Here is a 23,185-nt window from a genome sequence, read left to right on the forward strand (position 1 = left end):
GGTTCCGTCCGTGGGCCCCTCCTATTCTCGCTCTATACCTCTTCCCTGGGCCAGTTGATAACCTCCCATGGTTTACAATGTCACCTCTATGCCGACAACACCCAGATCTCTCTCTCCACTCCTCAATCTCCTCACGGATCTCAAACTTACTGAATGACATATCAGTATGGATGTCACACCACTTCCTCAAACTCAGTCTTTCTAAAACTGAGCTTGTTATATTTCTTCCTTCACGAAGAGCCACCCCCATAAAATCATTCTTTGCAGCTATTACCTTCTGTGCCACCACCCCTCCCTTTAGAATGTAAGCTCTACGAGCAGGGCCCCCCTGTGTCTTTTGTAATGAATTATACTGTAATTGTGTTGTTTTCCCTCCCCCTCCATAAAATTGTGCTGCTTAAACTGTTGGCACTATATAAATTGTGTATAATAATAATAATAATAGTTGTATTTTGAATAACCAGGATGTTTCTTATACCATGACTTAACTTTCAAGGTATGTGAGAAGTTAAGGACCTTATCCAAATTGTCTCATAACCATAGATCCTTGTTTTAGAGGCCAAGTCTACCGGGTTTGACATATGTTTGACATAAGTTCCTGGTAGTTTATAGTGTTCTGTTAAGCCAAGTCAAAAGGTTATTCAGGAATTAACCACTTGCTTACTGGGCACTTAAACACCCTTCCTGCCCAGACCAATTTTCAGCTTTCGGTGCTCTCACACTTTGAATGACAATTACTCAGTCATGCAACACTGTACCCAAATGAATTTTGTGTCCTTTTTTTCCCACAAATAGAGCTTTCTTTTGGTGGTATTTGATCACCTCTGGGGTTTTTATTTTTTGCGCTATAAATGAAAAAAGACCGAAAATTTTGAAAAAAAACGCATATTTCTTTGTTTCTGTGACAGAATTATGCAAATTATTAATTTTTCTTCATACATTTTGGCCACAATTTATACTGCTACATGTCTTTGGTAAAAATAACCCAAATTAGTGGATATTATTTGGTCTTTGTGAAAGTTATAGAGTCTACAAGCTGTGGTGCGAATCGCACAAAATTGATCACATCTGATGTACTGGTGGCCTATCTCGCTTCTTGTGACCCGAACAAGTCAGGAAAGTACAAATACCCCCCAAATGAACCCTTTTTGGAAAGTAGACATTCCAAGGTATTTAGTAAGAGGCATGGTGAGCTTTTTGATGTTGTCATTTTTTTCCCACAATTCTTTGCAAAATGAAGATTTTTCATTTTTTTTATTTTTCTCCACAAAATTGTCATTGTAATAGGTTATTTCTCTCACGTGGCATGTGTATACCACAAATGACACCCCCCCAAAAATTCTGCTACTCCTCCTGAGTATTACAATACCACATGTGTGGGACTTTTTCACAGCCTGGCCACATAGAGAGGCCCAACATGCAGGGAGCGCCATCACGTGTTCTAGAAGCATAAATTACACATCTAACTTGTTGACTACTTATTACACATTTGAAATACCAGGACAATGACACGTGACACTGATGACAGATGGCACTGATACGTGGCACTGATGACAGATGACACTAATATGTGGCACTGATGACAGATGGCACTAATACGTGGCACTGATGACAGATGGCAATATGTGGCACTAATAACACGTGGCACTGACAGATGCCACTTATACGTGGCACTGGGGACAAATGGCACTGACAACAGGTGGCACTGGGGACAGATAGCACTGCGGGCAGGTGGCACTGGGGTGGGGTGGATTGCACTGGGGCGGATGGCACTGGGGCAGGATGGCACTAAGGCGGATGGCACTGGGGCAGGATGGCACTGGGGGGGGCATGGCACTGGGGGGGGCATGGCACTGGGGGAGGATGGATCTGGGGGAGGATGGCACTTTTTTTTAACTTTTTTTTTACACTTTTTTTTTTTTTTTTTTTCTTTTGTACACTAACGGCTGCTGCAGCCGTTCTTCTCTCCCCTCTCACACGCTGTCTGTGTGAGGAGGGAGAGCGGCGCTGAGAGATGATCTCATATGTTTACATATGAGATCATCTCCCATTGGACACGCCGATCACGCTGTAAACGGCCGCTGTGATTGGCCGTTTACAGCGATCTGTGTTTGCCTGTCCCCGGGGGACACGGCAAACACAGAACTTCCGCGATGCGCGCCCGCGGCGGCGCGCATCACGGAAGTAAACACCAGGCCGTCCAGGGACGGCCAGGCGTAGGAAGCCGCCCGCCCTAAGGCCGTCATTCGGCTATAGGGCGGGCGGGAAGCGGTTAAATAAAGTAAATTTACTATACAACATCGCCACCTATTGGCCACTGTGAATAAAGGTTCGAGATTGCCCCTATAGATCTTTAGGCAGGAAATTACATGAGTTTGGCATCACGACGTGTAAGGCATTTCCACACCCATTTCTTGAGGGGGAGGGGGGGGGGTTTCGATTGGAGACACATAGCCGAGGGGGATCTTGAGATGGAGATACGAGAGGAGAAAAAACAGAGCGGAAAGATGTTTGAATGAGGGTAAAAGTTATCCTTTGGGTCACCCAGCCAATATCTCTCAAAACAAAAGAATCTTAATCTCTAGTAAAGTATTCATCTTTTATTTTTACCTTTTGGTAATTGAATTGTTTTAACATATACAAAACCGAAACCATTTAAATATATTGTGATCCTAAAACACTTCCTACTTCCCACTTCCTACTGTTGTGTTTATCCCCTGATGAAGTCATGTGACGAACACGCGTCGGGACACAGCAACCAGGAAGTGACGTAGACCGTGCCCGCAGCTCGTTTATACACTGCTTGTACAGACTGTTTGTTTGTGAGTATTTTTAAACTGTTTTAATAACAATAAACCTGTTGAAGCATCTTACACTATGGAGTATTCTTCCTCCATCTCTGCTTAAACCCATGTATATGCCATACCACTGAGGAACCCTGACTGCAATACCACAGAGGAAACCCCATTAAAGGGACAATATCATTGGTCAGGACCTGGGCACCCCACATCAAAGGGAAAATTCCGCTAAAGGATCCCAAAAAGCTCTCTATATATACGCTGTTACCTTACAGCGGTAAGGTAAGGGGACATCCATTACTGGTATATACGGGACCACCAAGGCCACATCCCCTTCCACCAGCACCACTGCCCTTCCCATTGCAACAGCTCCACATCGTATATCTTGTCGAAGAAGTCACATCCTATGCGATTTTGAGAATAATCGCAGCACTTTGCACTGAAAACTGACTTTTTGTCTGATACACTTATATTTTTTGTCACTGAATTATTATTTATGTTTGAAGGTTTGCCTATGTGCACCACAGCAGAACACCTGCACTTTATGCGATTTTAGGATCGCAACACGCTGCACTTTTGAATGTTATATTGTGTTTTTTCTTCTTTCTTGTTTTTATTATTTCACGGTTTTATGTTGTAGATTTTACACTAATAACAAACATTATTGCTTTATCAGCCACAGCGGCACATTGGAATATTTGCACTTTTATGCTACTACAGGATCGCAACACGTTGCACTTTGGATTTTATATGAATTTTCACTATTTTATGTATTTATGTTGTGGACTATTAGTAGAAATGAGTGTTGCTGTTTAAACTAGTCACATAGACATACCCAGACCTGTATTGTTTACTGGATATCCCCCCATTGCGAATTTTATATACTTCTTTTATCAATAGATATATCCTCCTTGTGTACAGCGCACCACTACCCTTCTTACTCATTATTCCCCGGGGTTCAGATATTTCCCTTTCAGTGTGTGCAGCAGTACCCTATCTCCCTCTATTTCCCTGACGTGGCGCAGGAATACTTTTTTTCCACTCATTTAAATATATTGTATAAGAATTTGGAATTGTGTTTTTTCTACCTGGAGCATGATATAATTACAGTATATTCCAAATATTAACAGAAATACAAATTTTTGTATGTCTCTCCAAAAGCTTATACCAAAGTCTGTACAATGGTTTTGTCGTGATGGGTTTAAAAATAAATTCATTCTAAATGTATCCTCATTTAAAATAAGTCTTGGTTAAATGACCACGTTATATGGTTAACAAAATTATCCATATACTATAAAAGAGGTTTAAGCTTAAAGGTTTTTGTTTTAAGAAGAAATCAAATGTGTTAAATTCAACACCTAGTTTGTTTTCACAAGTCTGTAGAGCCACTGAAAGCTACTTACTAAGTGTTACCAAGTCCATTGGCATCACTAGGGTTGGGGTCACCTTGTGCGGAAAATATTGGTGTCACCCCCCCTCCACCAACTATAGTCCCCACTCAGTACAGACCCCCACACTAAATACAGACCCCCCTCCCTCAGTATAGATCCCCCACACTAAGAACAGACCCCCTTCCTCAGTACAGACCACCCTCTCTCAGTATAGACCCCCCACTAAGTACAGAACCCCCTCCCTCAGTACAGACCAACCTCCGTCAGTATAGACCCCCCCACTAAGTACAGACCCCCTCCCTCAGTACAGACCACCCTCCGCTAGTATAGACCCCCCCCTCACTAAGTACTGACCCCTCCCACAGTACACCCCCATCAGTGTAGACTTCCCACTCTTAGTGCAGATACCCCCCTTTAGGGCAGACCCCCCCCATCAGTATAGAATCCCCTCTTAGTGCAGACCCCCCATGAGTATAGGATCCCCCTTAATGCAGACCCCCACAATATAGACAACCCCCTTAGTGCAGACCCCCACAGTATAGATACCCCCCATCAGTATACAGACCCCCATCATTATAAACACCCCCTTAGTGCAAACCCCTGCAGTATAGACACCCCCCATTTAGTGCAGACCCCTGCAGTATAGACACCCCCTTAATGCAGATCCCCCATCAGCATAGGCTCCCTCACCCCTCCCATAGCGTGCCCCCGCACATGTCCATCTACTTATAATAAAGTGTACAGTACAGACCTCAGAACAGCATGGCTGTGGACGTAAACACACCGGTGTGTGTCCCTCGGGCTCCTCCTCCTCATTGGATGTAAACAGAGAGGAGAAGGCACCAGTGGCTTTAGACCGCTCCACTGGCACAGAGCGAGATGCAGATCATCAGGGCAGCAGGCGGTGTTAGCGGTGCCGCAATCCCCGGGTGTCACCCCTCTGGCGGATGTCACCCGGGTGTGGCCTGCACCCCCCGCCCCCACCTAGCAATGCTACTGACTAAGTCTAAGTTTAATAAGACATAAAGGGGGTCATTTACTATAGCACCGAAAAATTATCCTGCAGTCCCAGAAAATAATGCCCAATTAAGACTTCAACTTTCAGAAACTGGGCGCTAATGCAAATGGAAAGCAGCGCTATTGCCAGCAAGCATGCCTGTCAGATCACATATGAGGGAAGTTCTCACTGAAGGCTTATATGCAAGTTTTTTGCCATAAAAAGTGTATGGGGACATGTAATAATTGGAAAAAATGTTTTTAAAAGGAGCAGTGGTTTTAATAATACTTAAGGTGAAACAATACAAATTAAAAATTCCTTTAAATATTGTGCCTGGGGGTGTCTATATTATGCCTGTAAAGTAGCACACTTTTTCCGTGTTTATTACTGTACCGCAGAAAAATTACATTTATAAAGGAAACATTTTCACTGAAAATTGCTTGCGGCTGTAATGAATTGCCAGTTCCCGACAATATACAGTAAACATCAAAGAAAAAAAATGGCGTAGGTTCCCCCCCACCAGTCCATACCAGGTCCTTTGAGTCTGGTATGGATGTTGAGGGGAAATTCATGCCAGTCCCTTATCTAAGAAAGCAGCCTGGCAGGTCAGGAAAGGCACAAGGATGAGCGCCCCCCCCCCCACCCTGAACCATACCAGGCAACATGCCCTCAACATGGGCTGGGTGCTTTGGGGTCCCCCCACAACACCTTGTCCCCATGTTGATGGGACAAGGGCCTCAACCCCACAACCCTTTGCTCAGTGGTTGTAGAGGGTCTGTGGGCAGGGGGCGTATCGGAATCTGGGACCCCCTTTAACAAAGGGACCCCCAAATACTGGACTCCCATGTGAATGGGTATATGGTACATTGTACCCCTACACATTCACCAAAAAAAGCAGTGAAATGTGACAAAAGACAATAGCCGGTTTTTGACAATTCCTTTCTTAAAAATGTCTTCTTCTTTGCCCTGCTTCTTCCTCCATTCTCCTCCGGTCTTCGTTTGGCTTTCTCCTTCTTCCTCCAGCTTCTTCTCCCACTTCTTCCTCCAGCTTCTTTTTGTCCCAGGCCGTCCTCCTTTCTCTGTTCCTGTCACCGCTCCCGCTGAACATTCAACCCTGGGACCCCAAAGCACCCTCCCCATGTTGAGGGCAAGGTGCCATACCTGAAGGTGTGGCACCTTCAGGTATAACAGTTACTATACTTACCTTGGGTTTAGGTGCTTTAGTCAACCTACCACTAATGCTCCCAATACTACACTCTGGACTATGTGCTGCACTGACTGACTATCTCTACCTCTGCCCCCCCCCGTTGCCTACTTTAAAAACCCCTCTAACTTTTTGGCCATCTTTACTCCCAGCAGATCTGCACCCTCCTTTCACTGAAGGAGTTCTTCCCCTGGCAGCTAGGAGAGTCCCTCAGCTGCAGCAGTGCTGGTCCCTGACTGGTTTAATTAATGTCACTCAATGGAGCATACTTATTGGGATGCTTCAGCCCAGGATTGGCCTCTCTGACACTTCCCCCTCCATCCTTCCCGACTGTCACCCATCTACTCTTTTCTGGAAAATGCACTTCTTTGTCTCCACCCTCCTCTGTGCTGGCCCCTAACGGTACCTGCTGCGTACGTTCATGGCTCTCCTTTAGTATGGAGGGTCTTCTCAGTGCGGACAGTTGCTTCCCTAGATTCAGAACCTGGGCTTCCAGGGAAACAATGTGCTTACATTTTACACAGGAGTATTCGCCCTCGATCAGATAATCAAGGAACGCACACATGCCACAGGATGTACACTGAGTCGCATCTCCACAGCTGCCGGGCATCGTACCTACCAATTTAATGAGGATTGGGATTATACCCTGTCCAAATTACCTATTAACTAGCTTCCTGACACTACTACTCAACAATACAATACATAGGTACTTGCAGACCACGTGCACCCGCAGACCCAAGTGCACTCACAGATAGGTATGGGCCAAACAGACCCCTATTTGGTTTGCACCAGAACTTTCGAACACCACAAAAGTTCGGACCCAAGGAACCCCATTAAAGTCAATGGGACCCATTTTGAAGGTTTATATGCAAGTAATTGGGCATACAATGGTTATAGGTAGGGATGCACCGAATGGGTTTTTTGGTGCCGAAACCGATACCGAAAATGAAAAATACACTAGGCCGAAAACCGAAAACCGATACCGAAAATGACTGTTTTTAAAAAATATTTTTATACAGGAGGTGGTCAGAGACTGGGGACATGGTACAGGAGGTGGTCAGAGACTGGGGACATGGTACAGGAGGTGGTCAGAGACTGGGGACATGGTACAGGAGGTGGTCAGAGACTGCATGCATGGTACAGGAGGTGGTCAGAGACTGCATGCATGGTACAGGAGGTGGTCAGAGACTGGGGACACGGTACAGGAGATGGTCAGAGACTGGGGACATGGTACAGGAGATGGTCAGAGACTGGGGACATGGTACAGGAGGCATCCCCCATTGCAGCCAGTGTGCCCCATTGCAGCCAGTGTGCCCCATTGCAGCCAATTGCAGCTAGTGTGCCCCATTGCAGCCAATTGCAGCTAGTGTGCCCCATTGCAGCCAATTGCAGCTAGTGTGCCCCATTGCAGCCAATTGCAGCCAGTGTGCCCCATTGCAGCCAATTGCAGCCAGTGTGCCCCATTGCAGCCAATTGCCGCCAGTGTGCCCCATTGCAGCCAATTGCAGCCAGTGTGCCCCATTGCAGCCTGTGTGCCATTTTGCAGCCAGCCTGTGCACTGTGTGCAGGGAAGAGAGCCGCCTCCGCCGCCTGTTTGATAACAGCGCCGGGAACATCACAGCTTTCATTTCAATTGCTGTGTGTTCCCGGCCGTGCGCCGTCACACGCAACCCCTCCCCCTTGTCCGGGCACTTTGATAGACAGATCATCCGTCCAATCCTGCATGATGGGCGTCACCAGGGGTGGTGGGCGGGGCCCCGCCCCCCACCCAGGCCACGCCCCATTTTCGGCTCCATTATCGGCCGTTTTTCTCTTTCGGCAAATTGCCGAAAAGGGCATTTTCGGCCGATATGTTTCGGCAGCCGAAATTTCGGTGCATCACTAGTTATAGGATTCCTGGTCCTGCCCTGGGGGACATGTATCAATAAAAAATAAAAAAGTTTGTAAAAAAACATCATTTTTAAATGAGCAGTGATTTTTTTATTTTTAACGTGAAAGCATAAAAATGAAAAATTCCTTCCAATATAGTGCCTAGGGGGGCAGTCTACCTAGTCTACCTGTAAAAAGGCATATCTGTACCATGTCTAGAATCTGCTGCAGCAATAATTGCATTTATAAAACCAAAAAAAGCTGGGGAGCCAGTGTGTATGATGAGCCCACAATATAGTGCACTGGGAACAAGATTAGAGATTTTTTTGGATACATTCTGACTTTGACTTGATAGAAGTAACGGGTGCGTAAAAAATGGTCTTCGGGTGTCTGTGGCGCCTTCACATCGTAACCCTATAGAGGTAATCTTGATGAAAAGAAGAATTGGCTTTGCTGTAAAAAAAAAACTGCAATGATATGCACCTGTTAAACAGGTGCTGAAAAATTGGTCTTTGGGTGTTAATTGTGCCCATGAAACCTATACCAAAAACATTCTTCCAGATAAAAGCTAGGCAGCTTCGAAGTCCTGCACAGATTACACATCCCAAAAAGACTTAATCAGTGATATCGAGATCAGGGGCTTCATAGCTGGTAATCCAGGACTGATTCATTTTTATAAAAGTCAAACGGTCCACAGAGTCTGTGGATAGACATGTTCTATGATGAGTAATGAAACCTCCTGCAGCACTGAATGCCTGTTCTGAAAGCACTCTGGATGCAGGGCAGCCCAACAAATCAGTGGTGGGGACTAAAAAAATTCTGAAATGCCTCACTTAGGTGGACACCTTCTCCAGCGCTCCTCTTGACCAACAGAAGACTCAGAATGACGATTTCCACCACACTGTAACTTACTGGAGTCAGGAAAAATGTTTCAATAAAATCCTCTTTAACCACTTGCTTACTGGGCACTTAAACCCCCCTCAGTCCCAGACCAATTTTCAGCTTTCAGCGCTGATGCACTTTGAGTGACAATTGCGCGGTCATACAACACTGTACCCAAATGAAATTTTTATCATTTTTTTCCCACAAATAGAGCTTTCTTTTGGTGGTATTTAGTTACAGCTCGGAGTTTTATTTTTTGCTAAACAAACAAAAAAAGATGCAAAAAAAAAAAAAAAAAAAAATCATGTTTTAATAGTTTGTTATAAAATTTTGCAAACGGGTAATTTTTCTCCTTCATTGAAGTGCGCTGATTAGACGGCACTGATAGGCTGCATTGGTGGGCACTGATGGGCTGCATTGGTGGGCACTGATGGGCTGCATTGGTGGGCACTGATAGGCTGCACTGGTGGGCACTGATAGGCTGCACTGGTGGGCACTGATAGGCACAGATAAGGCGGCACCGATGGGCACAGACAAGGCGGCACTGATGGGCAAAGATGGGCACAGATAAGATGGCACGGATGGGTGGCACGGATAAGTGGCACGGATGGGTGGCACGGATGGGCACTGATAGGTACCACAGATAGATGGGACTGATGGGCACTGATAGGTGGCACTGATAGGTGGCTCTGATAGGTGGCTCTGATAGGTGGCACTGCTGGGCACTGATGGGCGGCACTGCTGGGCACTGATGGGCGGCACTGCTGGGCACTGATGGGCGGCACTGGGGTGCAGCACCTGAGGCAGATTTTGGGTGGCACTGTGGGTGGCACTGCTGGGTGGCACTGTGGGTGGCACTGTGGGCACTGCTGGGTGGCACTGTGGGCACTGCTGGGTGGCACTGTGGGCACTATGGGCACTGCTGGGTGGCACTGACAGGGGGGCACTTACTTTATTCAGGATGGCACTGCGGGTGGCAGGTGGGCACTGGCAGGGGGCAGGTGTCCTTTTAAATTGCTGGCCGTGATCGGGACTGATGTCCCGAACACGGCCGCCGGCGATCGGCTTTTTTTTTTTCTCCTCGCGCTGTCAGCGCGAGGAGGAATACTAGCCGATTACCGGCTCCGTTTTATCACATGATCAGCTGTCATTGGCTGACAGCTGATCACGTGATAAGGGGTCGGGATCGACCCCTTACACGGATCGGTGATCAGGCGAGTCTCACGGACTCGCCGATCACAGAGCGTGCCGCGCGCGCCCCTCAGGGGGCGCGCAGGCCGCTCGTAACCGGGACTACGTCAATAGACGTAGTCCCGAAAATGTGGGTCCGCGCTATTGCCGTCATTTTGCAATAGCGCGGATCCCAAGTGGTTAAAGTGTCCTCAAGAGATTTTATCTTCTGCACTCTCTGTGGTGACGGGATGAGTTCTGAGACCTTCCCCTTATAACGGTCAAGGAGGGTTGCCAACCAGTAATCATCCTTCTCCTTTATGCCACATATTCTTGGGTCCTTTCACAGGCTTTGAACCATGAGGTTGCCCATGCATCTCAAATTTGCAGAGGCTTGAGAAGCAGACTTCTCGGGGTCACTCAGGATGGGTAAGGAGGAGGAAGAGGGACAGATTTGTGCCCCTTTTGTGTGGCTTTTAGGTGCTCTTGCCAACGGGCTGAATGGTTGGATGGTAAATGTCTTGTTAGGCATGTGGTACCCAAATGGTTGGCGTTTTTGCCACGTTTGATGTGCCTGAGACACAGTTTGCAGATAGCAACAGTGCGATCTGCTGCAGATTTGCTGAAAAAGGCCCAGACAGCTGAACTTTGGGGAGTGGGCCAGGAGATAACAGCTGCAGAATGTGATGGAATAGGGTGGTTGCGCTCTACTCTTTCTTGATGTCGGCTTCCTTGTGGTTGTGCTGCCTCACCTTCAGTTTCCTCCTCTGCTCCTCTGGCACCCAAGTCGCATTAGTGACCTCATCCTCTTAATCATCATCACCTCCATCTCCATCATTACCACTGATGACAACTTGGCTATACGCTGCAGCTTGGGGAACATGAATGCCAATTTGTCTACCAGTGTTCCTCCCTCTCTCCAGGCTCATGTTCCTGTCATCCTCAACCTCAGAACCAACATCTGAATCCAGTAATGGCTGGGCATCACCAAGGAGCAAGTGGCTGACGCTGTGGTCAAATAACTCAGCTAACTCCTCAATGGCTGATGTTGGGGCTATGGCAGGAATAGATATGGACAAGGAGGCAGGTTTATCCACTCTGGCAACTGCAGGGGACTGCACACTTGTCTCTACTTGCATGTCAGAGGGTGAAGAGGATGAGGAAGGTTTAGTAAGCCAGTCCACCACCTCCTCTGTATGCGGTGGCTGGATAGCACTTGAAAACTCACTAAACACAGAAAAATATGGTCTGCCTGAGGACTGACCACCATGTTCACTTTTGCCTGTGGACACATTTGTTGCTGGCCCCCTTACAGGGCCAAGGGACTGTCTGCCTCTCCTTGTTGTCCTCTCCGACATAATTGGGAGGGAGGGGATGGTGCTTATTAGCAAATGTAAAGAAGTTGGAATCTGTACGTAGATGCACTTTAATCAATGTAAGACAGTGTTTGGTGTACTTTAATTTGAGTACTTACACTACACAGACATACTCCATGGATACACTATAATATACTGCAATATAATGCGTCAAATGTTCAGTGATGCACAGAACTATATGGCATTAAACTGGAAGGTACGCACACAAAATAATATGGCGTTAAACTGGCAGTAATGCACACAGAACTATTTGACGTTAAACTGGCAGTAACGCACAAAACTATTTGGTGTTAAACTGGCAGTAACACACCCAAAACGATATGGCGTTAAACTGGCCAAAATACACACAGAAGTAAATGGCGTTAAACTGGCAGTAACACAATAAAATGTTCAACCGTCACTACACTGACGCTATCTGAACTGTCCCTACTCTAGCTATACATTAATGTCAAAATTACTGACATGGTCTCACTACACTACACTGAAACTATATCAGCTGTCCCTAATCTAGCTGCTCACTATGCAAAGCTGAATGATGGTCCTCCTCACTACACTCACACTATCCCTAGATTGACACTAAACTAATATTCGATACTGACAATTGGAAGCAAAATAGCACAGTATAGCACACCAACTAACTGATAGAACAGGGCTCTGCTCTTTTATACTGTGGGGCAGGAAAGAGCCATGATTGGATAAAGTCATGATGACCGCGTCCAATCATGACCCTGACAGTGCTCTGTGCCCTGATTGGCTGAAGCTTTCACTGCGTCAGTTAATCAGGGCTTGCAGTGCACTGTTCAGCACCGCAATGCATTGTGGTTGGTTTGGGGAGCCGAACGAGACCCGTTTGTTCTGCTGTTTGCCGAACAACTGAACAAAGAAAGTTCGGCGCAAACTTATGCTTGGACCGAACCGTTCGCCCATCCATACTTGCAGGCCCACGTGCACTCGCAGTCTATATACACTCGCAGCCCATGTGCACTCGCAGCCCATGTGCACTCGCAGCCCATGTGCACTCGCAGCCCATGTGCATTTACATTACACAGGTACACAAGTGTGCACAATACACAGGTACTAATGATCCACACATTACTCAGACTCTCAGGTACTCACACTACACAGGTACTTTGAACCCTGTTATAACCTCCTGTTTTCAGCTCTGGTTTTGAACTCACCACTTAGTCCAGTTCCACTTGGTCTAAGTTCCAGCAGGCTCAAAATGAGTTCTGCAGAAAGTTATATAGGTCTCAAGCATCTGTGACCAATTAACCACTCCCCTTAATTACTAGGCTGAAGGAAGGAAAGAAAAAAAAGGCTGTTTAAAAAGTGACAGAGAAGGTGTCAAAAAAACTGCAAAGAAAACCTCCCCAAAAAAACAAAAAATGCAACACAGCAATCACCAGCAGTCAAAAGCAAAATTTGTTCACACTCCCCACTCAAGGTTCCAACGGTTCAGCTTCTAACCAGCAAGTCAGTCAGATTCAGATATGCTCTACAGAAAGTTATATAGGCCTCAAGCACCTGTGACCAATTAATCACTCCACTTAACCACTTGCCGACCGCCTAACGCCGATGTACGTCATCAGAATGGCACGGGCAGGCATAAGCACGTAGATGTACGTGATTTGCCTCCCGCGGGTCGGGGGCCCGATCGGGCCCCCGCCCGGTGCCTGCGGCGGTCGGTTTTCGTTCGGGAGCGATCCCGGACGAGGGGACGGCCATTCATTCATGGCCACCCCCTCGCGATCGCTCCCGACGAATGGAAATCCCCGGTGACATCACTTCCTCTCCTGTAATGTAAACACAGGAGAGGAAGTGATGTATTCTCTCCTCCGTGTCGGTATTTTTCGTTCCGACACGGAGGAGAGCGGATCAGTGAGTTGCACCAACACATCCCACACACAGTAGAACATGCCAGGCACACTCACACCCCCCCTTTACCCCCCGATCACCCCCCCAATTACCCCTGCCCCCCAGTCACAGTGACACCAATGTCATTTTTTTTTTTTTTTTTTTTTTTTTTGCATTGGTGTCATTTGTGACTGTAATAACTGTTAGGGCAGTTAGGGTTAGCCCCCTTTAGTTCTAATGTACCCCCCTAACCCCCCCAATAAAGGTTTAACCCCGTGATCACCCCCCGTCGCCAGTGTCACTAAGGCTGGGTTCACATTGCAGCGGTTTATGAGAACGAATGTGATTCGCACCGCACTGCAGTGCAAATCACATCCGATCTCTGTGCGATTCGAGTTCAGCCATTCGCCGCACCCGCCGCACCCGCCACACCCGCCGCACCCGCCGCAAATTCGCACGGGACCCTTTTTTTGGCCCGCAGCAGAATCGGATCGCATGGGTGTTCACACCATGCGATCCGAGTTTGCAGATCGCACTGCGATATGCGAACTGATCTGGGGGTGTCAGTAACATTTCACTGACACTCCCAGCAGTTCGCATAGGGCAGTGTGAACTGCCGCCGGGAGGCATGCGATGCGGGAACCCGCCGCGGATTCGCGGCGTTTCCGCATCGCTCCAGTGTGAACCCAGCCTAATAAGCGATCATTTTTCTGATCGCCGTATTAGTGTCACAGGTGACGCTAGTTAGGCAGGTAGGTATTTAGGTTCGCCGCAGCTTTTTATAGCGCTAGGGACCCCCATATACTACCGCATAAAGCCCCCTGATTGCCCCCTAGTTAACCCTTTCACCAGTGATCACCATATAACTGTTACAGGTGACGCTGGTTGGTTAGTTATTTTTTTATAGTTTCAGGGCACCCGCCATTTATTACCTAATAAAGGTTTAACCCCCTGATCACCCGGCAGGTGTCATTTGTGACTAATAACTATTAGGGCAGTTAGGGTTAGCCCCCTTTAGTTCTAAGGTACCCCCCTAACCCCCCCAATAAAGGTTTAACCCCGTGATCACCCCCCGTCGCCAGTGTCACTAAGGCTGGGTTCACATTGCAGCGGTTTATGAGAACGGATGTGATTCGCACCGCACTGCAGTGCAAATCACATCCGATCTCTGTGCGATTCGAGTTCAGCTATACAGATAGTATGGCTGAATTCGTGTCGCACCCGCCGCACCCGCCGCAAACTCGCACGGGACCCTTTTTTTGGTCCGCAGCAGAATCGGATCGCATGGGTGTTCACACCATGCGATCCAAGTTTGCAGATCGCACTGCGATATGCGAACTGATCTGGGGGTGTCATTAACATTTCACTGACACTCCCAGCAGTTCGCATAGGGCAGTGTGAACTGCCGCCGGGAGGCATGCGATGCGGGAACCCGCCGCGCATTCGTGGCGTTCCCGCATCGCTCCAGTGTGAACCCAGCCTAATAAGCGATCGTTTTTCTGATCGCTGTATTAGTGTCACAGGTGACGCTAGTTAGGCAGGTAGGTATTTAGGTTCGCCGCAGCTTTTTATAGCGCCAGGGACCCCCATATACTACCGCATAAAGCCCCCTGATTGCCCCCTAGTTAACCCTTTCACCAGTGATCACCATATAACTGTTACAGGTGACGCTGGTTGGTTAGTTATTTTTTTATAGTTTCAGGGCACCCGCCATTTATTACCTAGTCTCACTAGTGTACCCCTAAATTTAGGGGTGTCTACTTTCTAAAATGGGGTCATTTGGGGGGGGGGGTTTGTGCCATCTTGGCATTTTATGGCCTTCAAAACTGTAACGCCCTTAGAAAGCCTGAAGGCGGTGCTTGGTTTTTGGGGCCCCGTACGCGGCTAGGCTCCCAAAAAGTCCCACATATGTGGTATCCCCGTACTCAGGAGAAGCAGCAGAATTTATTTTGGGGTGTCATTTCACATATGCCCATGGCATGCGTGAGCAATATATCATTTAGTGACAACTTTGTGAAAAAAAAAAAAAGTTTGTAATTTTCCCGCAACTTGTGGCAAAATATAAAATATTCCATGGACTCAACATGCCTCTCAGCAAATAGCTTGGGGTGTCTACTTTCTAAAATGGGGTCATTTGTGGGGGTTTTGTGCCATCTTGGCATTTTATGGCCTTCAAAACTGTAATAGGTAGTGAGAAGTGAACTCAAAAAATTACGCCCTTAGAAAGCCTGAAGGCGGTGCTTGGTTTTCGGGGCCCCGTACGCGGCTAGGCTCCCAAAAAGTCCCACATATGTGGTATCCCCGTACTCAGGAGAAGCAGCAGAATTTATTTTGGGGTGTCATTTCACATATGCCCATGGCATGCATGAGCAATATATCATTTAGTGACAACTTTGTGAAAAAAAAAAAAAAAAAAAAAAAGTTTGTAATTTTCCCGCAACTTGTGGCAAAATATAAAATATTCCATGGACTCAACATGCCTCTCAGCAAATAGCTTGGGGTGTCTACTTTCTAAAATGGGGTCATTTGTGGGGGTTTTGTGCCATCTTGGCATTTTATGGCCTTCAAAACTGTAATAGGTAGTGAGGCGTGAAATCAAAAATTTACGCCCTTAGAAAGCCTGAAGGCGGTGCTTGGTTTTCGGGGCCCTGTACGCGGCTAGGCTCCCAAAAAGTCCCACATATGTGGTATCCCCGTACTCAGGAGAAGCAGCAGAATTTATTTTGGGGTGTCATTTCACATACGCCCATAGCATGTGTGAGCAATATATCATTTAGTGACAACTTTGTGTAAAAAAAAAAAAAAAATTTTTTTTTTGTCATTATTCAATCGCTTGAGGCAAAAAAATAAAATATTCAATGGGCTCAACATGCCTCTTATCAATTTCCTTAGGGGGTCTACTTTCCAAAATGGGGTCATTTGGGGGGGTTTTGTACTGCCCTGTCATTTTAGCACCTCAAGAAATGAGATAGGCAGTCGTAAACTAAAAGCTGCGTAAATTCCAGAAAACGTACCTTAGTTTGTAGATGTGACAACTTTTGCGCAAACCAATAAATATACAATTATTGACTTTTTTTTTACCAAAGACATGTGGCTGAATACATTTTGTCCTAAATGTATGACTAAAATTGAGTTTATTGGATTTTTCTAATAACAAAAAGTAGAAAATATCATTTTTTTTCAAAATTTGCGGTCTTTTTACGTTTATATCGCAAAAAATAAAAATCGCAGAGGCAATCAAATACCATCAAAAGAAAGCTCTATTTGTGGGAAGAAAAGGACGCAAATTTTGTTTGGGTACAACATTGCATGACCGCGCAATTACCAGTTAAAGCAGCGCAGTGCCAAAGTGTAAAAAGACCTCTGGTCATTTACCAGCAAAATGGTCCGGTCTGAAAGTGGTTAATTAGTAGGCTGAATGAAGGAAAGAAAAAAAAAGGCTGTTTAACCACTTCCCTACCCGCCCAGTGTCATATGACGTCCACATGTGGGATTTCCCATCCTTGGTGAGTGTCATATGATGTCCTCGGCTTGCTGGCAGTATAAGAGCCGTGCGCGCAGCAGCCAAGTCACGAGGAACCGATGCCCTTGCCTGGTGGCTGTGATGTCCGCCGGGCACTCGTGATCACTTGTTACAGAGCAGGAATGTGGATGATCCACGTCCTGTCAGGGGAGAGGAGACAGATCATGTGTTCCTAGCATATAGGAACACCAATCGTTCTCCTCCCCAAGTCAGTACCCTCCCCCCACAGTTAGAATCACTCCCTGGGCAACACATTTAACTCCTTGATCGCACCCTAGTGTTAACTCTTTCCCTGCCAGTGACATTTCCACAGTAATCAGTGCATATTTATAGCACCGATTGCTGTATAAATGTCAATGGTGCCAAAATAGTGTCAAAAGTGTCTGATATGTCTGCCACAATGTCACAGTCACAATAAAAAAAGATCACTGCAATTACTATTAAAAAATAAATAATAATAAAAATGAACAAAACAGTTGAAATTCAACTGCTCAAATTCAACTGCTTAAAATAATAAAAATGTCATGAATCTATCCCCTATTTTGTAGATGCTATAACTTTTGCGCAAACCAATCAATATACGCTTATTGCGATTTTTTTTTAACAAAAATATGTAGAAGAATACATATCGGCATAGCACAGCAATCACCAGCAAAACTTGTTTACACTCTTCACTCAAGGTTCTCACGGTTCAGCTTCTAACCACCAACACAGAATATATCTCTCAAAACAAAAAAATGTTAATCTCCGGTAAAGTATTAATTTTTAATTTTTACCTTTTGGTAACTTAATTGTTTTAACATATACAAAACAAAACCATTTAAATATATGGTATAGCAATTTGGAATTGTGTTATTTCTACTTGCAGCATAAATATAATACTGTTAATATTTCAGTATAAACATCTGAAAACTGGATCGAGATTAGGCTCAGTGTAGGGGGGGAGGGGGAGCTGCACACAGAAGGCTTTTTACCATAATGCAGTGAATGCATAAAGCCCCATACACACTATCAGATTTTCTGCAGATTTTTTCCTTCAGATTTACCAAAACTATATAATATGAGGACAAACCTTAGGAGTTTCAATTTGTATGCAATCAGGCAGACCCTTACACTACATGGTTTTGGTAAATCCAAAGACAAAAATCAGCAGAAAATCTGATAGTGTGTGTGGGTCTTTAGGGTAAAAAACCTTCTACCTTTAGAACTACTTTAAACTCAACACCTTGAACAGTACAAGTCTGAATTCAGCTTCCCTGTAATTAAAGTGATTGTAAAGTCTTGTTTAGTTTATAAATTTTTTGTAAATCACAAAAATGTTATACTTACCTGCCCTGTGTAATGGTTTTGCACAGAACAGCCCAGATCTTCCTCTTCTCTGGTCCCTCTGCGCTACTCCTGGCCCCTACGTCCTGTCGAGTGCTCCCCACAGCAAACATCTTGCTATGAGGGCAGCCAAGCTTCAACTCCATGTGTCCATTCAGACACGGAGCTGCCATATGGCCCCACCACTCTCTCTTGATTGGCTAACTGACTTTGATTGACAGCAGCGAGAGCCAATGGTACCGCTGTTGTGTCTCAACCAATCAGCAGGGAGAGACAGCCGAGGGACTCTTGGACATCGCTGGCTAGAGATGGGGCTCAGGTAAGTATTAGGGTGGCTGAGGGTGGCTGCTGCACACAGAAGGCTTTTCACCTTAATGCATAGAACTCCTTTAAGCCTATCCTTGAATCTCCTGTTTAAAGCCTTTTAATAATACTGTGTGACATTTAGGAAATCCTTGCACAACTATTACAAAGTTCTGTTTCAATTGCAAAAAAAAAAAAAAGCTTATGCATTAAGCATTAAAGCGGAGTTCCACCCAAGTGGAACTTCCGCTTATCGGATTCCTCCCCCCCATGCCACATTTGCCACTTTTTGGGGGGAGGGGTGAGTATTTACCTGTTTAGACGGGTACCCTGTCCCCACTTCTGTCAGACCTCGCTGCCAAGGTATGTCAGAAGTTTGGCCCCCCTCCTCCTCCTTCCCCTGCTGCCAGGCCAGTAAGAGAGCGCAGCGCGGCTTCACAGCCGGGTTCCCTTACGTCAATGGTGGCAGCAGCACCCGACAGCCATTGGAAACATCAGCTGTGGCGCCAACATCTCTGGATTCCAGGACAGGTAGGTGTCCTAAAAATGAAGAGTCAGCCACTACAGTATGTGTAGCAGGTGACTTTTAATTTTTGGAGGGGGGCCGAACTCCGCTTTAAAGTATACAAGAACTATTTTGCATAAACACGTTGCACAAATTACGTAATATCCCAATATGGCTCAAATGATTAAAGAGGAACTACAGTCTGCTCACATAATTTGTAATACAAACATCTTTGCCATTCTGAAGCTTCCCTCCAACCACTTTGCATATTATTTTATATATACTGTGATTCTGTACGTGCCAAATATGCTGCAGAAATCTCCCTCCACTAAGTCTGGCTGCAGCCTTTTTAACTGTGGGCAGCTGAAGCTGTTGCCTGTTCACTTCCTGGATATATACAGACACATAAAGGCACACCTCCATCTCTGCAGCCCTGTAGCTCTCATTGGTCTTCTTATGACTCCCCCCTTATCCCCCCTCCCTTCCTGGCAAACTCTCACAAGAGTGAGAGAGAGCTGTGCATGATGTCATAAGCCTAGGCTAATGACCAGACAAGAAACAGGAAGTGGGCTGTATAAGGTATTTACGGGCAGAAAAAAATGTTTTACTATCCAAAGTTCAAACAACAAGGGCAGAAGATTTAATATATGGAAAGTTGAAAAAAATGCCTGAAGGTCTGCTTTAAGGCATATCTGAAGCCATTCATGTGTCCACATTGGAAGATTTCTTCTCTATTGCTGGCAACTCAAAATTTGGGATTTTGCCATCACTTACTTTTCCACATATAATGGTCACCAGGATAATTAGAGAGGGTGAATCTCTTTAGCAGTTACAGAGAAAGCAATAAGAACCTGTCAGGGGTTCTAATTCTTGCGTACTTATCCAAAACAAAAAAGAGAAAGAGTTTAGATACACTGTACTTTGGTTGTCTCTCTTAGTCAATCTGCTACAGAAAAAAAGCCTGCAAACACTTGACGTGGCCTGGCCAATGAAAATACATTTTCAGGGGACCAGTAGGCAACGGAAGTCTTTTCATCCAAATATATGTGGGGGAGAGAAACATAGCCAGCAAAACAACTCTGACTGGATAGATCAAGAATTCTATATATAATTTAGACAGAACATTTGAAAACGTCTAGCCAAGCTCAGTGGCAACTTTGTGGTTGTCACTGGGTCATACAGTGATGCCCTTGCCCTGAGTCTCCCGCCATGCCCTTGGTTTTGTACCTGCAATTTCCAATATTGTATGTAAGTTCTACCCAAAATGGCCATTGCCTACACCTAATGTCTACATGGAAATCCTGTCAACAATAGTAACACTTCACTGCAAAACAAAACACCAGGTATGATATTTTTACAAAGGTACATTGGTCCAGCTAGGACCAAGGAAACTATGCATATACCATGAATGAGTGGAATGGTGTAGGAATGGCACTAAACCTCTGGTGAATAAAAGTATAAGGTTAATAAAATAATATAATAAGTGTGTTAGACCCTCTGCATGTGAAATCTATAGTGTTCACAAAAAAAGATGTAGTGTTGACAAAAAATAAAATTTTGGTGCCTGTTATATATAACAGGCACCAATATTTTATATATTTTATTTTTTTGTCAACACTATATATTTTTTTGTCAACGCTATATATTTTTTTTATGAACACTATATTTTTTTTGTTAACACTATATTTTTTTTGTTAACACTATAGATTTCACATGCAGAGGGTCTAACACACTTTAACATGTAATTTAATTTAAATTCATTATTTTCTTTGTTTCATCTTTTTCCTCTTTTTTTGTTGGTTTTGGGTGCCTTTAAACACATTAAAGCGGAGGTCCACCCTAAAATGGACCTTCGCTCATCGGAATCCCCCCCCCCTCCGGCGCCACAATCGGCACCTTTCAGGGGGGAGGGGGGTGCAGTTACCTGGATAATCCAGGTAACTGCACCCACTTCCGGGCTAGCTCTCTGCGGAACGGGGCTTACGTTACGCCCCGTTCCGCAAGCGCCCGCCCCCTTCAGCAAGTGCCCCGCTGCCTGCTGGGAAACACACAGCTCCCAGAGGCAGCGGGGACCGTCCGGATTGCGCCGCGCGGCTCGCGCATGCACAGTAGGGAACCGGGAAATGAAGCCGAAAGGCTCCATTTCCTAATTCCCATACCCAAGATGGCGGCGGGACCCGGCAGCCGAGCGAGCGATCGGCTTCGGGTGCCGACATCGCGGGCGCGCTGGACAGGTAAGTGTCACTATTTAAAAGTCAGCAGCTGCAGTATTTGTAGCTGCTGGCTTTTAAAAAAAAAAAAAAACGCGGAGTCCCGGTGGACTCCCGCTTTAACAATCAAAAAAACATTTTTCTTAGCCATAATTTTCACCCACTAGACAGAGGGTCTTACACAAATATTTGAAGTTTTGGTATTCACTAATTTTTGATCTTTACCACTTTGATTTACACACTATTTCTGCATAGCAGGACCCACTCTTGTCATAGCCATTGGGTTTTATTATTTATAATTAATTTATTATTATTTTATTAACCTTATACTTTTATTCACCATTGGTTTAGCATCATTCCTACACCATTCCACTCATTCTTCTTGCTCGACCTTTGGGTAGTAGCAATTTGTAGAGGCAGCTTTCCCATTTTTTATTGATACATTTTACTCAATATTTAATTCACTTTAATTTATTCCGTAGCGCAGTATCACACAATATTTTTCTTATGCATATACCATACCTGTGGAATCCCTCTAAGAGCCGGTGATGTGTTGAATACTGTCCCCCGTCGGATAGTGTCCGCCCTGTACTGCACTTGCACAGTACAGAGGACAAGGAGACGCTGAACGTCTCCGAAGATGAACGCCGCCTGCGCAGTGAGTCCAGGTTCAAGTACCACCTTCCATGGGGACATAGTTAGAATAAAAAATAGCCGAGCGAAGCGAGGCCGTGCCCGAAGCGTGGCAAGCGAAGCGAGCCCGCGAGGGGCCCTGTTACTATGTGCTACCGTATGTCCACTTGGATGGTGGGGCTTGCACCTGGAGTGCGCAGGCTCCGTTGTTCTTCGGAGACTTTCGGCATCTCCTTGTCCTCCATACTGCGCAAGTACGGGGCGGAAACTATCCGATGGCCCAACAGTTTTTGACAGAACACCGGGAAGCACTGTAGTAGACACTGATAGGCCAGTCACATCCACTAGCTTCAAGGTCTTGTGCTGAGTGGCTGTCCTGCTGCATTCTGAACACAGGAGGTTGGCTGCTCGGCACAGATGATATTCAGAGAATGCCTTGCATTAACTCAATGAATGCAGATCATTCTCATATTGGACAATGTGGAAACCAGGACATCACCACCCTGCATTAATTTAGAGTAATGTGTACATCTTTTTTATGCCTTGCTTAATCATGTGGCAATCTCTCAGCTCAGGTTGGAATCCAGGGCAAGACCAGATCATTTGTATTCTTTCCTTTAAAGTTATGTAAGACTAATTCTTTAGGCTAGGTTCACATATGAACTGCATGCGGCTCACAGCAGGGGTCTGTTGCATGCTGGTTCACCGCTTCAGGTCAGATTTCAGCCCGAATTTTGGGCTGAATTTGGACCTGAAATGGACCAAAAGATGCACAACATTTTCCGCAAAACGCACTGGACCTGCTGCGGAGATATGTGAACCAGCTCCATAGAGAGCGATCACAATCTCCTGCATCCAATTCGCAATGGTGTGAACCCAACCTCAATGTTATATAAGCATTAGGTATTGACTTTTTAGGCAATTATTGCAGCTATTGGTCGAGACTATAGCACAATCCTTTGTCTGGGTTTTTAAAATTAATAGGTAAACTCTGTGTCATAAACTCACTTACCTTTTCTATGCTTCTTGGCATAGTGCACAATGTTAATGGTCAGCAGAAAAATGAAAGCCAAAGATATAACCACCAGTGGTACCAGGTATTTGAAACAATCGTCTGAAAGAAAGCAGCAGGAAAAAAGAAGTC

The 23,185-nt window shown here is 45.6% G+C and overlaps 1 protein-coding gene across 2 annotated transcripts in view; it reads right to left on the minus strand.

The window, feature by feature from the left end:
* TRAT1 (T cell receptor associated transmembrane adaptor 1) overlaps positions 1–23,185 on the minus strand; it is a 91,491-nt gene that overhangs the window by 45,790 nt on the left and 22,516 nt on the right. For both annotated transcript variants that reach the window (XR_013274576.1, XM_077482440.1), the window contains exon 2: positions 23,054–23,155. Coding sequence is in view for 1 of the 2 variants with exons in the window: in XM_077482440.1 (XP_077338566.1) it covers positions 23,054–23,155 (102 nt within the window). In the remaining variant the exon portion in view is untranslated. The remainder of the gene's footprint in view (positions 1–23,053; positions 23,156–23,185) is intronic.

The sequence above is a fragment of the Lithobates pipiens genome, unplaced genomic scaffold (genome assembly GCF_037356315.1).
Source record: "Lithobates pipiens isolate NorthernLeopardFrog02 unplaced genomic scaffold, aLitPip1_a1.2 Scaffold_16, whole genome shotgun sequence".
Taxonomy (NCBI): Eukaryota; Metazoa; Chordata; class Amphibia; order Anura; family Ranidae; genus Lithobates; species Lithobates pipiens.